The sequence below is a fragment of the Pelmatolapia mariae genome, linkage group LG7 (genome assembly GCF_036321145.2).
Source record: "Pelmatolapia mariae isolate MD_Pm_ZW linkage group LG7, Pm_UMD_F_2, whole genome shotgun sequence".
Classification (NCBI taxonomy): Eukaryota; Metazoa; Chordata; class Actinopteri; order Cichliformes; family Cichlidae; genus Pelmatolapia; species Pelmatolapia mariae.
The window spans coordinates 17,215,972-17,230,483 of record NC_086233.1 but is presented as its reverse complement, the minus strand read 5'-3'; the positions used below and the strand labels follow the sequence as shown (position 1 = coordinate 17,230,483).

The window sequence follows — 14,512 nt, the reverse complement described above, 5'->3', positions numbered from 1 at the left end:
GTTAAAAGACATCATCGAGGTCATCTTCCGGTATCAGTGCCAGTGGGGTAAATGCGATGTTTTTAATGTTAAGAAGGAGTACCTTAATGGAAGTCCTTCTTGTAGAGACAAACTTGGAAGCTTTCTTTCAACGGCTCAGGGCACCTATGTTAAGTTAACTGTATTTCAATTAATTACCGGGACATAAACCCTACAGAATTGTCAGTCAAATTTACTATGACTGAGAGTGTAATTCCTCTGTAATTAAATGGAATTTCAATGCATTTCATTTGAAATTACAACGTAATTATATGTAACCACACATATCTAAAGGGGGCTACACTAGAATAAGGGGGTGACAGTTTTTATTTTTATTTATTTATTTTTCTTACAGAAAACAAAGAATACTACTGTAAGTACATGTAAGTATTTTTAAGAACTGCATCAAAGGAATTGTAAACACTGCATAACTTTACATATTTTATAGGAAACAAGAAGTACTTACATTGTAGGTAAATAGTGGATAAATTATTTTAAATAGTGCCTAAACTGTGGGTGTTTTACAGGAAAAGGACGCACAAAGTATTCTGTAGGTACTTTTAAGTAGTAAATTTATAAATTTATGTGGTTTATGGGAAAGAAGAAATAATTGCGTAGTAAGTCTCTCTCCCTCTCTCTCTGTCTCTCTCTCTCTCTCTCTCTCTCTCTCTCTCTCTCTCTCTCTCTCTCTCTCTATATATATATATATATATATATATATGTATGTATATATAATTTTAAGTACTGCAAGATTTCTTCTTAATTTTGCAAAAAAAATTCCCCTAGCTTACATTGTAAGTTTGTTGCAGAGCTGTATTGTGGAATGGATGAATATTTCCTAACTTCCAGGTATTTTACAGAAAAGGAGACACTCCTTTCCTGTGCACCCCTTTTAAAAGTTACATTTGAACAGGGAGTGTGAGAAAAAAAATAATAATTTAGACTTGGCTCAATTATTATAAAGTAACATGGGCCTGCAAATTCTGTTGGTATTTATTTTTTCTTGCAAGTTTGTAAGGGAGAATAGTCCTCATCACATTTTTATAGGTAAATCAAAGGACAGTTGAATAACAGAAAATCTACACACCGGCATAATGAATGTTAAATAAAGATGTAAAAGGGCAAGATTTATCCATTCCATAATATTGCTCACACTCCAAAAAGTTTATGCCCCAACATTCCCAGATTTACGGTGTAAATTGTTAGTTTTTCTGCAAAATTACCTTGAAATTACTTACACAGTTCTTACATTTACATGCAGTTTAATTAGTTCTTTGTTTCTAAAAACCTGACTTGTTACACCCTTATTCTAGTGTGTATTTGTAGGTAAATATAATTACATTATAATTTCAAATAATTATACATTGAAATTCCATTTATTTACAGAAGAATTACATCTTTGGGCCCTTTGGTGGTGGTATTATAAAGTGTTACCAAACGTCTATTAAAGTTTTAAGTCTTTATACAAAAAGTAAGGTTTTAAAACACTTTTTTCCTCAGGATTCTTTAAGTGCCATGCCCCTGCCTAAACATGCACTAGTGTAATATAATGCTTTCAAAAGCCCTCACTCATGTTTTGGGATATATGGGTCACTTTCTTTGCTTATGTGAATCTTTGCTGACCTTTGCAGAGCAAACCTTCTTCAAAGATAAAAGGAACTGGACAGAAACCCCAAGACCATGTTCAGAGAAGTTTCCTATATACACATCCAGTGCATTCTCTGCGTTCCCCGTGTCATCATCCCCCAGGAAGAATAGCAAGTCTTCAGTTGATGCTCCAAGCCATCATGAGAGTGTGTGTCCAAGTACTAAAGAAGATCAGCTCCACTCTAGAAAGCAGATTCGAAGACCATCTGGTTTGCTAGTACTCCCCACTATCCGTCAGAAGCCTTCAAAACCATTTCAGGGACAGAAATCAACCAAAGAGTATATCTGCTCTCTGGCTGATTGTCATTACCATAATAAAGGCACACATAGCTCACCAGCTGACCAGAGCTTGGGGTCAGTTAGCACCGACAAAGGGCCAATAGCACAAAAGGATCTGGGCCTACAAAACTTAAAAGCAAAGCCCGGACCATCTGTGATACATGTTCCTTACAGACCTAAAGGAGGGTATATAGTAGATCCAGAACTAGAGCCAAAGAGAGGCAGGGCAGGGCCTTTTACAAATAGGGGGGCCTTGCTTTTTGGCAGAAAGAGCAATGTGCTGGACGGCCTAAATGTCTGGAACAATCCTGAGTTGTTACTCGTCAGTCAGTCAGTCAGTCCCCTAAGGAGCATCCATTCTCCCCTGGTTGAGGTGTCTTTACCAAGAGGGATTGACGTGACTTCAGTGTAGCAACTTACATGGCCTTACCTTGTGTATTAAATATGATGCATTCAGTGATGCAGGTGTTTACATCCTCCTTTCTTCAACTGCATTTCTTTGTCATATCATACTATTTTTTCCTCCCAGATTACAACCTCTGAGTTTTTATGCAAGTCATCCTTCAGCTTTTTCTGAATGATTTCCCTGGGTGTAAAAATGTTTACAATTTCGACTTCACCTCCAAAAAGTGCCTTTATTTTAAACTTAAACTTAAAGAACTTTATTGTCATAGTAGTTATACAACGAAATGAAAAGTAAATGACTTTGTACATTAGCAGCAGACATGACATGGGGTAAAGGAGAGAGAGGGAGAGTTAGCTATTGTGTGTTGGGGGAGGGGTGACACAGGCTACAGCTCTGGGGAAAAAGCTGTTCTTTAGTCTGTTTGTGCGGGTTCTGATTGCCCTATATCTCTTCCCTGATGGGAGAGGTACAAAAAGTCTGTGACCTGGATGGGTTGGGTCCTTGATGATGCAGCTAGCTCGCTTCTGTAAACGGCTAGCATAGACCGTGTCGAGATTTGGGAGTTTGGTTCCAATGATCCCCTGGGCAGTTTTGATGGTCCGGGTCAGAGCTCGACGGTTTTCTGCAGTGCAGCTGAAGTACCACACTGTGATGCAGTAACAGAGGATGCTCTATATTGTGCTCCTGTAAAAGTTTACTAAGCGCTGGATTGGCACATTTGCTTTTTTAAGTTTTCTTAGGAAGAAAAGTCTCTGCTGTGCTTTCTTCACTAAGTGGGATGTGTTAATAGTCCATGTGAGATCTTTTGTTATGTGTAGGCCCAGGAATTTAATGTCATTCACCCTTTCAACTTCCTCACCATTGATGTGGAGGGGTGGTAGTGTTGTTTTCTTGGCTCTTCTGTAGTCTACAATGATCTCCTTTGTTTTGACAGTGTTCAGAACCAGGTCGTTGTTTCCATACCATTTGATTAGATGGTGGACATCCTATCTGTAGTGAGACTCGTTGTTGTCTGATATCCTTCCCACTATTGTGGGAATAACTCTCTTAAAAAATGGTTTGGGAGTTTTGAATTGAAATGTAGCATCTGTCTCGTTTGATCACCTCCTTAACCAGTGCAGTAACTGTGCAAAGTAATCTGTGACACTTTGATCTTCTAGAAAGTTGCAGATCATTTGGTGTGTAACGCATCATCAAAAATATTCAGTAGCTTCGCTCATCTGTCTGTGATGTTGAAGCGGTCACACCTCACTTTCATCTTCGCTGTGAATACCATTAACATTTCACATGCAGGGAAAGCCACAGCACTGAGCCAGGGGCAAGTGCTACTGTTTATCATACACTGCTCAAAAAAAAAATCAAAGGAACATTTTTTAAATCAGCTTGTAGCATCAAGTCAATTAAACTTGTGCTAGTACCTTTGCTTTGTCTCCCAGCACAGTCCCAAAAACATGGAGGAGATTCCAGGAGACAGGCAGTTACTCTAGGAGAGCTGGTTGCTGATTGGCATTTACCATAGAATACCAGAATTATCATGTCCACAACTAGTGCCCTGTGTTTTTTACAGAGGACTCCAGGTTTACCCTGAGCACATGTGAAAGGGTCTGGAGAAGCCATGGAGGGCGTTATACTACCTGTAACAACAGCAACACCAGTTTGGTGGTCGTTCAGTGATGGTTCAGGAAGGCATATCCAAGGAGGGATGCCCAGACAAAGGCACCCTTACAATGGGACCAAAATGAAAATTTTGGACCCATTATCAGACTCTGTGCTTGTGCCATGAGTCCTAGGTGTCATGGGTCCCATTGACCGGCTCCCACACCCACCTGACCTAAATCCAATAGAACATCTCTAGTACGTTATGTAGTGGTCCATCCCATGCTGCCAGGATGCACTCAGGCTGTTCAGAGTCTCAGTGATGTCCTGGTGTAGACCCTCAGGACACTATCTACCATCTTATTAGGAGCATGCTCTGATGTTGTCAGGCATTCACACATGCATGTGCGGGTCATACAAACTACTGAACATTTAGAGTTGCTGCAATTACATTTTTGTCAAATGCACTAGCCTGCCACATATTTTTTTCACTTTCACTTTGAATTCAGCCCTCAGTGGGTTGATCATTTTCATTTCCATAAAATGATCCAGCATCCTTTCATTCCTAACATGTTACCCTGTCCATATCAGTATAGATATCCAACATAATTGTTTTTCCCATTGAGATCTGATGTGTTTTCAAAGCGTTCCTGAGCAGTATATATATATATATATTCTGCAACCTTTTAAGAAACCAAGTCTAGGCACAAGTCCTGAGATCATAGACTTGGTACTCAGAAGACCAATGAACAGGTCGATTGAAATTGATGTTATTACATCTGCAAACATTTATGTGAACAACAATTTTGTGGCATGATCAGGGACACCTAATGTCAACGATGTCTGCAGTTCAAGTGTCATCCTTTCAGAAAGATTCTACACGTGATGACTCTCTGATTGAGATGCAAACTGATTTATACAAAAGAAGCTGCGATATTCTTCTTATATTTCTAGCTGTATCACTCCCAATTGCACATTACCAAGGACAGAAAAAAGCAATTCTATGAAACCACAAATAATCCAACATGTTGCTTCATTTATTTTAAAAACGTCTTATTTACATCCAGAATCTTAGAAACAACGTTACAGGCAGTGTCCTGAGAATATTATGTGCAAACAGACCCATTGGAACACAAAAGCATGATGGGGATTATAGTAGGAATAAAGCCTGCTTCACATTGTATATTCAGTAGTTCACAGTTTCCTGTTATTCACAGTCAGTGTAGAGTGAAAATACATGATTAAACATGACCCTCTAAAACATTTACTGCAAGCATCATAACCAAAAACCCCCGTCTTCATGTAACAATTCATTTATACTAGAGCATCCGTTTTTCAGGAGTACTGAGTGTTTGAAATCTTCTTCCACAGTAACGTCTTCAGGTTGTTGAGCACTAGTGAGTGGTGAACCTCCATTTGGCTTGCCAACCCGCTGAGTGTCACACAGGTGCGCAGCTGTTTTTCCAGATCCCCACGAAGGTCTGAAGGCGCTCCGAAAAGCAGATAGTCCTGCAGCAGCACGCACACTTTAGCGAGATTAGGCTGCACAACCTCGGTGTTACACTGCTTCACCAGCCGATCGCAGGTGGCCGTGCAGTCCCGCCCATACGTGCAGTCTGCATTCGTCTCACATCGCCGACCCTTCAAGAATCCCCGCACAACAGCCTCTGATGCCACGTTGCGAAGGTTGGCCATCTTGCAGTCGTACTTTGAATTGTAGCCAACGTGGTAAGGATTGGCGTCACATATTAGGAAGCTCCCGTAGGAGCCGTGGAAGACCTCTTCCACAAATTCCAGCAGGCCAATGGTGATGCGAGCTCGGCGGGGCCAAGCTGGCGCGAGCCAGTGGTTCAGGCTGGAGCTCAAGGCCTCTGGGATGAGAGACTGCAGGGAATTTGGCACCTCGAGCCTGTAGAGTGAGTTGTGGCTTACACGCTCCGTCACATACAAATCTCCACAGAAGCCCAGCAGTTTCGGGGTGTGCTCCTTCTCCTGCAGCGCCACCATCAGGAGGAACTCGTTGATCTGGAGAAGAGCCCAGATAGACTTGGCCTCTGCTAGTGACACTTTGCCATCTTGGTTGACATCAGCAAGTGTGATGACTCTGTCCACCAAGGTGCTCAAAGATGACTGTTCACCGAGGTTAACCTGCAGGAAGGAGGTTAATGCATGTTATAAATGTGTTATAGATAAAAATATAAAAAAAAACCCTTGATAATAAGATCTTGACCTGTATAAACACGTAACATAAAAAAGATCTCTAGATCTGAGCTCATTTGAATGCACTAATGCATAACCAATGCTTCCTAATAGGCATGTGTAGTTTTCTATTAGCATGTGACTTCTGTGGTGACAGTTGTTCACTGTTATTATAAAATAGTCTGGAATAATCGGCCTGGAAACCTTAAGGAAACTGTGCAGCATCTCTTTAAATTCATCCATCGAGGTTCCACGTGTGGGTTTGTCAAACAGGCTCATCTCCTGTCGCAGTATGGAGTCGGGCGCTCCGTCAGTTTTCACCGGATCTTCAACGCCACATTTAATTACCACAGGCTTCTCCTTCCACAGTCCGTTGTATACCTGCAAATATGAAAATATGACTTTAGTTAGATGAGGATGAATATGTCCAAAATAGCTCCAGAAGGAATTTTTAAATTTTGTTATGTTTTTTGTTTGAGTGTGTGCCATTCTGTCTGTGAACACAATAGCTGGGAGAGTTTTTGAATAAGGGGTGTAGAGTGGGGTCATGTTAACAATCTATTAAAGTCTTAATAACATAAAAACTATTATTTTAACAAGTGTGGTGAGTATTATCAACATATAGAAAGTTCAGTATGAAGATTTAAAATGTCACATTTTAAATCTTCATACTGAAGCAAGCAAATAACTACTGCCCAGAGAATGAGTATATATTAAATGACTACATTTAATGGAAAAAAACAAAACAAACAAAATCCATTTCCCTTGTATAAGAAGCAGCTTTGGGCCTAAAAAATGAAGCCGTGAAATGCAGTTCATGAAGTGCAGTTCCACAAAAGGCCACTAGAGAATTACTGCCAAAGCAAGTCAGTCTTTATAGAACTCCATGTTAAAATGCCTGAAATGTATACGAATAAGCGAATAGGGAAAAAACAAAGTAAAACAGTTTTGACTCTATAACTAAGTTCTACATTCTTAATAACTAGCTACCTATAACACTATAATGCTTAGGTTATACATTACTCAGAATATGGCCGCTTTGACTGAGAAGTGAATTCACGAGGGCATACGCGGCTGTCTGCTAGCCTTCATTTCAGCTAATTGGAATCATTAAACTGGACTTATTGACAGTATTTGTGATTGCGGTGTACTGTAGAGCATTTGTGTGCTGTGTGGCTATTTGTTTTGCCTGTCTTCAGTTTTCTTTGGTTAAAGTCCCATATTTTTCTTTTACACTTTTTAGCTAGCAGGTACCTGTGTTTATGCTACCCATACACGATTTGATATCATCATGCTGGTATTGTTCCTACATCATCATCATAACAGCGTCAGGATCAACATCACAATGGCTTTGTCTTAGCATTCAGTTAGCATAGCCAAGACATATTAAAAAACAGCACTAGCAAACCAACATAGGTAACCAAAATTTTGCTAACAGCAAACCTAACTTAACCTAACTTAATAATATATTTCTTATATTTATAAATTAATAAAAAAATAACCCACTTGAAATGCTTACAAGTTTTTCTAGAACAGTGTTTATATAAACAAGTTTTTTTTATTTAACAAAGGTATAATATCATATGTCTGTGAAGTTTCTCAGTTATCCAGGTCATCGTAGTCTAAGGAGCTTGGAAAGAAAAGCGTCTGGACTTCTTTAAGTTGCTTGAAGACGTCTCACCTCTCATCCGAGAAGCTTCTTCAGTTCTAGGGTCAAATGGTGGAGAGTCCCAGTTTTAAGCCCTGTGGGAGTGTCCCCCCGAGAGGGACAAAAGGACCCCCTAATGATGTGATTTCCTGAGGTCAGATGGCTCAGGATGTCAGTGGGCGTTAATCCTGGGCCATCTGACCTCAGGAAATCACATGATAGGGTGGGGCTAGGTTTCACAATGAGCTCACCCGAAACCTTGGCTGATTGTGACCTACACCCGTCTTCACACCTTGGCACATGTGATTCGGTAGAGGATCATTAGGGTCCTTTTGTCCCTCTCGGGACAAAAGGACCCTCCCTGTGGGAGTATCCCTCGGGGATACTCCCACAGGGCTTAAATCTGGGACTCTCCACCATTTGACCCTAGAACTGAAGAAGCTTCTCGGATGAGAGGTGAAATGTCTTCAAGCAACTTAAAGAATTCCACACACTTTTCTTTCAAAGCTCCTTAGACTATAATATCATAATTAACAATTAACATAATTATCATGATTAGACAATTGCAATATTTATCCTGGACCAACAATATTATGATGACACAGGAACAACACCAATATGGTATATCAGATACACCCACTACCCATACAGTCACTGGATGTACCTTGCTAACCAAGATTGCCACTGTTAGCTGGTGACTCAGCTTTAGAGCCAAATATGGAATGGCCCTGAAAAAACAAACTGTGTGACAATCTAGTGGCTGCAGTTATGTTTTTTATAGACATCCTTTAACACTGACAGTCATATCTGATACTATAATTAGTATTAAATATGTCAAATGATTTATTTTTATTTGTTACTACAATTGCTGTTATGTTTTTTTCATGTTCCAGTAAAAATGATGAGGCAATCTATAATAAAATTATTGATTAAATAAAAAAAACAGATGTGCACTAACATGATTTTGGAAATATATTGTTCTCTCAAAGGTTATTCTTCATGCATGTGTAAGTTGTGAGTGTTTGTTTTACCTGATGTGTGGAGGAGGTTGACATGCAGCGCTGCAGAGTTAGCGTTCTCTGGTCACATAGTGCCTTGCAGGATGAACCTGATATTATGCCTCTTCTATAATGATCACACTGCAGAAACCAAAACAGAAATTGCAGGAAACAGAAATAAGCCTCTATTTATGCATCCAGTACTTGAGCTCTCTATATTTAGCCCTCCAATGTCTGTTTACTTAAAGGGAAAATATCTTTGCTAGAGGTCAGGTGAATCTAACCAGATTTGCCTAACCTGACACACTGTTCTCCATGCTCCTTCTTGCACTTTACGTACCTTTTTGACTTTGAGAGACATGCATTTCTAACACATCATTGCAGAGCTTCTACTTTGTGCGTGTCCAGTTGCATTTTAGTATGGTTGTACTGCTCAGACTGACATAGATCAGGGGCTTCAAACTCACTTTACATTGTGGGCCAGATGCATCCCACTTTGATCTTAAGTGTGCTGGACCAGTGAAATGCTTGGAGTCTGTGTGACTGTCTTAAACATTAAGGTTAATGAATCAGATAGAATGCACAGTTTCAACAGGTATGTTTACAGAAAAAAGATGAAAGGCTCATCGAGAAATATGAAGCTTCTTTCAGTTACACTGGATGGTTTCGCTTACCCTTCCTGATGCAAACCTCCCATTTATCCAAGCTTGGGACCGACACTGGGAATAAAATAACTTGTGACCTCCTGAGGCTGGGTCTGTGCCTCTAAATATGAACCTGACACCAGGAAAAACACTAGAACACGTGACTTGGGTTCAGGTGGTTAGTTAGCAATCTCAGTGGAATTCCTGGCTTTTTCCGTCCACATACCAGAGGTGTACTGGACTAAAGAAACATTGATCTTGACGACCAGTAAATGAGTCTTAAGTTTATCTTAAACTGCTACATCAGTTTAACAATTGCATGCTCACTATGAAGTTTTGTACTTTTATAATTAGCAGACAAGAAAGAAAAAAAGCCCATTTCCAGCTATGTCCTTTGAGATTTTTCATGGATATGGAATCAGAGAGTGACAGTTTTACTTCTTTCCTAGAAGGATGCTGTACTTACTCATGTAAAGTGGTGTGCATGAAATTCATCAGAATGGAGTAACCCACTGAGTTATATTCAGTATGTTGTCACAAAGCAGCAAAGAGCCCAGCACCATGAGCAGTTTACCTGACATCACCTGACTGAGGAGACACATTTCCTCCAAGTCCCCAACACAGAACGCAACAGAAGGGAACAGAAGGGAACTAGACATCTTTGGGTCTCACCTCGGCAGCACAAAACTAGCATGGTGGGGTGGCTGTAGCTCAGGTGGCAGAGCAGGTCAGCCACTAACCAGAAGGTCGGTGGTTCGATCCCAGCCTGCTCCAGGCTGCATGCCAAATATCCTTGGGCAAGATACTGTTTGCCTACTGGTGGTGGTCAGAGGGCCCGGTGGCGCCAGTGTCCGGCAGCCTCGCCTCTGTCAGTGTGCCCCAGGGCAGCTGTGGCTACAATGTAGCTTACCATTGCCAGTGTGTGAATGACTGAATGTAGTGTAAAGCGCTTTGGGGTCCTTAGGGACTGAGTAAAGCGCTATACAAATGCAGGCCATTTACCATGGTATGAAATCATTTTCTTTATTTATGTAAATACAAACAATCATATTTTGTCTGTTATGTGGCTAGTGAAACTGTAGTCAAATGAGCTAAGACCAAACAGCTAAACTGATGTTACAATTATAAGGGTGGGTAGTGGGGTTGTGTCCTGTAAGAGCACCCTGGTACCACAAGTTTAAGACATAGACCATGCACTCTTCCTCAAAACACAGACCTCATGTCCCTCTGTTCCACTGTCTTGCCATGTACTTTTTAAAACCTATGAAATTATTATTTATACTGTTGATTCTGAATTCTTTAGTTTTTGTCTTGGGAAAAGCAAAAGATCTGCTCTTTCCAGTGATTGTGTTATGATTTGAATTAATGTGATTGTAGTTTTTGTCTTGGTTACCCTGAAAGCTACCTTTATTGTCGTGCAGTAGTTTGGAAAGCCTGTAATCTGTGGTTAGGACTTTACTCACTGCCAAAGTCAGTGTTTTTATGCTACATTCACAGATATCCTACACTGTCAAATTTATCTTGATTTATAGGCTTGAATTCAATTAAACCACGTAACTGAGTTTTATTCAACTCAAAGATAATACTTACGATGACCATGTGGCAAACGTGCCCACGGCACAGCTCAGAGTAGGAGGCATACTGCATGTAGACGATCCAGCTGATGACGAGGATGCCCAGCCATGCCAGCAGAAGGTACTTTACTTTAATAGCTGGAAGGCGACTCTGTGGAGGTTGGTAGAAAATGGGCGCATGGCAGGAAGAAAAGAAGTCTAATTAAACCCAGGCAGTGAATGAATGAATGAACAGCTGGTCACCTGACCTTAAGATGGAATTGAGACACTCAACTACCTGAAACTAAGGACCCCTTCCTGATTTTTTGTATTTTGCACATTTAAATTTGCAGATTTGTCACGCTTGCATGTTTCAGATCATTAAACAATTTCTAATATTAGACAAAGACAATCTGAGGAAATACAAAATGCAGTTTTTAAATGTGGATTTCAATTGTTAAGAGAAAAATACTGTCCAAGCCTCCCTGGATCTGTGCGAGAAAGCAATAACCCCTTAAACCTAATAACTGGCTGTTTCACCCTTGGCAGAAAGAACTGCAATCAAGTGCTTGCCATAACTGGCAATGATTCTTTCACAGCACGTCACTGTGGAGAAAAATGAAGAATTGTTTTAATTCAGCCACATTTGGGAGTCTTTGAACATGAATAGCCTGTTGAAGGTCAAAGTTTCTCAATTTTGACTTTAACAAGGCAACTCCATAAGCTACATTTTCTTCTTTTTTATTTTTGAGCCTTTCACAGGTGGACTTGCTACTCTTTCAGAGATAGCAAGTACCAAGAGATAGCATAATCTAAGTGCTCTTAAACTTCAAGGCACGAACCGATGGCTGGAAATTCTCCTTCAGGATTTTCTGGTCGAGAGTAGAATTTATGGTTCCATCACTTATAGAAAGTCGTCCAAGTCCTGGAGCAGCCCCAGACCATCACACTACCACCACAATGTTTGAATGTTTTTCTCCTTGGAACTCACCAATGGACGCCATTTTTCCTCAGTCTCTGATTGTTGAATCATGAACTTTGACCTTAACTGAGTTAAGTGAGGCCTGCAGTTCTTTATATATTGTTCTGTATTCTTTTGTGACCTCCTGGATGAGTCGCTGATATGTTCTTGGAGTAATTTTGGTAGGCTGGACACAAGTCCCAAAGCTTTAGAAATAGCTTTACAAAGCTTTCCTAACTGATAGATGTGAGTGACTTTGTTCCTCACCTGTTCTTGTGTTTCTTTAGATTATAGCATCTAAATATAGTAGTTTTTTACCTTAATGAATAAAATCATCATTTAAAAACTGCATTTTGTATTTACTTGGGTTATCTTTGCCTAAAATTAAAATCTGTTGATGGATCTAAAACATTTAAGTTTGAGAGATATGCAAAAAAGAAAACAAACAAGAACCGAGGGCAAATACTTCTTCATAGCACCGGAATAGGAAATAGTTTGATAACTGATACTTTTCTATTTGCTTTTCTGAAAATACTGAATAGTTTTCACTCACTGCATTTAAACAAACATCTAAAAGAAACAAGTAAATTAGAACAGAAGAGACTTCCTATTGTAGATCTAGAGATGTACCAGTATACAGCCAATCGCTGGTATTTTTTTAGACTGATAAATAAGATGACATTTAGACTGATGTTTGTGTGTTGTCACATCTCTGTCTAAATGTCCAAAATAGAAGATGGAAATGTCTGGGAGAAAAGGGAGGATAAATAAGAAAATAAACAGCAATAAACTGTATCAGAACTATGAGTTAAATTCTTCTTTTAAATATCAACATCAGTCTAGACTTATCACTATTTGCGCATCTCTATTTACTGATTTTTGTATAATGGGCTACAAACAGCAGCTGGGAACCACTGGTTTGAATGCTCTGCAATAGGATAGCTGCGGGAAGAGCGGCATCACATGCATTAACACAAAATGTAATACTACACAAAAGTGTAGTACTAAGCAGAATTAGCATAAGCAGAATTTTTATGATCCAACTTGTACTGTTATTAAATCATGCTTTTACAGTCATGTATGCACTGCAAACCTGTGAACCCGTGGCTGCAAAATTCTGGGGTATCTAGGCAAACAATGAATGAACGAGCAGCCTGTCACCTGACTATAGGATAACGCAGAGATAACTAGCATACATTGCGCTGCACTTGTATTTATTACCGGGTTTTGTTTTGTTTTTTTGGGGGGGGGGGTTCATGCATGTATGTGAAGTGAACTGATGGTTTGGTCAGTAGTCGTGCATGCTGCTGGTGGACAGTTAGTTAGTGACAAAAAGACTGACATTGTGCAGTCCCATAGCCTACCTGCAGGCCTTTGGATAAAGGGCAGAACAGCATCAAATGGACCAGTCTCCGCAAAGCCCTGGGCATCATGAGCGACTCTTTTTCGGAGGCAGCAGAGCGAGAAACCAGAGTCCCGTCTGATCACATTCTCGCAGCAAACCACGACACGCGTCGCATATTTACTGGTTATTACAACGAGCTGCTTTTCGAGCTGTTTTCTTCTCTTTGCTTGCCTTGATCAGAGCGTGTGTCTCAATCCGGGTTTTCAATAGAAATCATTCAGCCGCTCAAAAAAATATGATGAAGAGTGTGTCCTTGAAGCTGAGCGATATTTCAGCTCCATCGGGGCCACAGAACGACCGCCACGGCCCGGAATCAGAGAGATCCTCAGCTATGATCCCCGATATTTCCCGAATATTAGACCAGCAGCACCTTCACCGTCCAATCAGATCAAAGAAGGCATCATTGTGACAAAGAAATAAGCACTGCTGGGACCCGACGAGCGCACAGCCTCAGTTTCCCAGCGACTTGCTGCTGCGCATCTTAAAGGGAGAGGCGTCAGCGCTGACGGGATTTTATCCGCCGACGGGAAATCTTACCGCGCCTCCTTGCTTCCAACGCGCGGCTGACAAAAGGAAAGCCCCCAGAAGGAACAGTGCCGTCGATACTGCATTTTGTTTTGGTATGAGCCGATACCATGTAACTACCTGGCCAGCATCGCAGATACCAATAAGGATATCAATGCAATCAACTTTTTATCTATTTATAAAGTTTTATTTTTGAGAACTGAAATGTGACTGTCTCTAGATCACATTGGGTAAACTTTTGTTGTGTAAATGTGCTGTAGACTATAAATAAAATAGATGTGAGTCAAAACAAAATGCTCAGATGTTTCTCATGTCTATAAAAATAACTCGCAGTGAGCTATATACTGAACTTAAGCTTGATTTAGATTTCTGCAGGAAATCTGTCATCATTTACTACATAACTGGAAACCCCTCTTAATGCCTATAAAACAACCTTTCACACCATTCAAGTCGTTGTGGGTTATGTCGACCAAAGGTGTAGTTACATTCCTTGGGAGGTGCGTCAGGTTACCTCGTAGGGTTAAAATGAGTTTATGCGTACATTGCAAGTTATGGCATAGATGTACTGCCAAAGGGATAAGAGGATAGAAACAAAGATTCAATCCATTCATGCTAGGCTTGATCCAAAACCAA

General features: G+C 40.3%; 1 protein-coding gene across 1 annotated transcript; it reads right to left on the bottom strand.

The window, feature by feature from the left end:
* Positions 1-4,979: 4,979 nt before the first annotated feature.
* dipk1b (divergent protein kinase domain 1B) lies at positions 4,980-13,825 on the bottom strand. Its single transcript, XM_063480590.1, has 5 exons — positions 13,314-13,825; positions 11,026-11,160; positions 8,825-8,932; positions 6,350-6,526; positions 4,980-6,094 (listed from the first exon to the last, which is right to left on the bottom strand). Exons 1-5 carry the CDS (start codon positions 13,380-13,382, stop codon positions 5,282-5,284), a joined length of 1,302 nt encoding a protein of 433 aa, XP_063336660.1. The 5' UTR covers positions 13,383-13,825; the 3' UTR covers positions 4,980-5,281.
* Between the last annotated feature and the right edge of the window lie 687 nt (positions 13,826-14,512).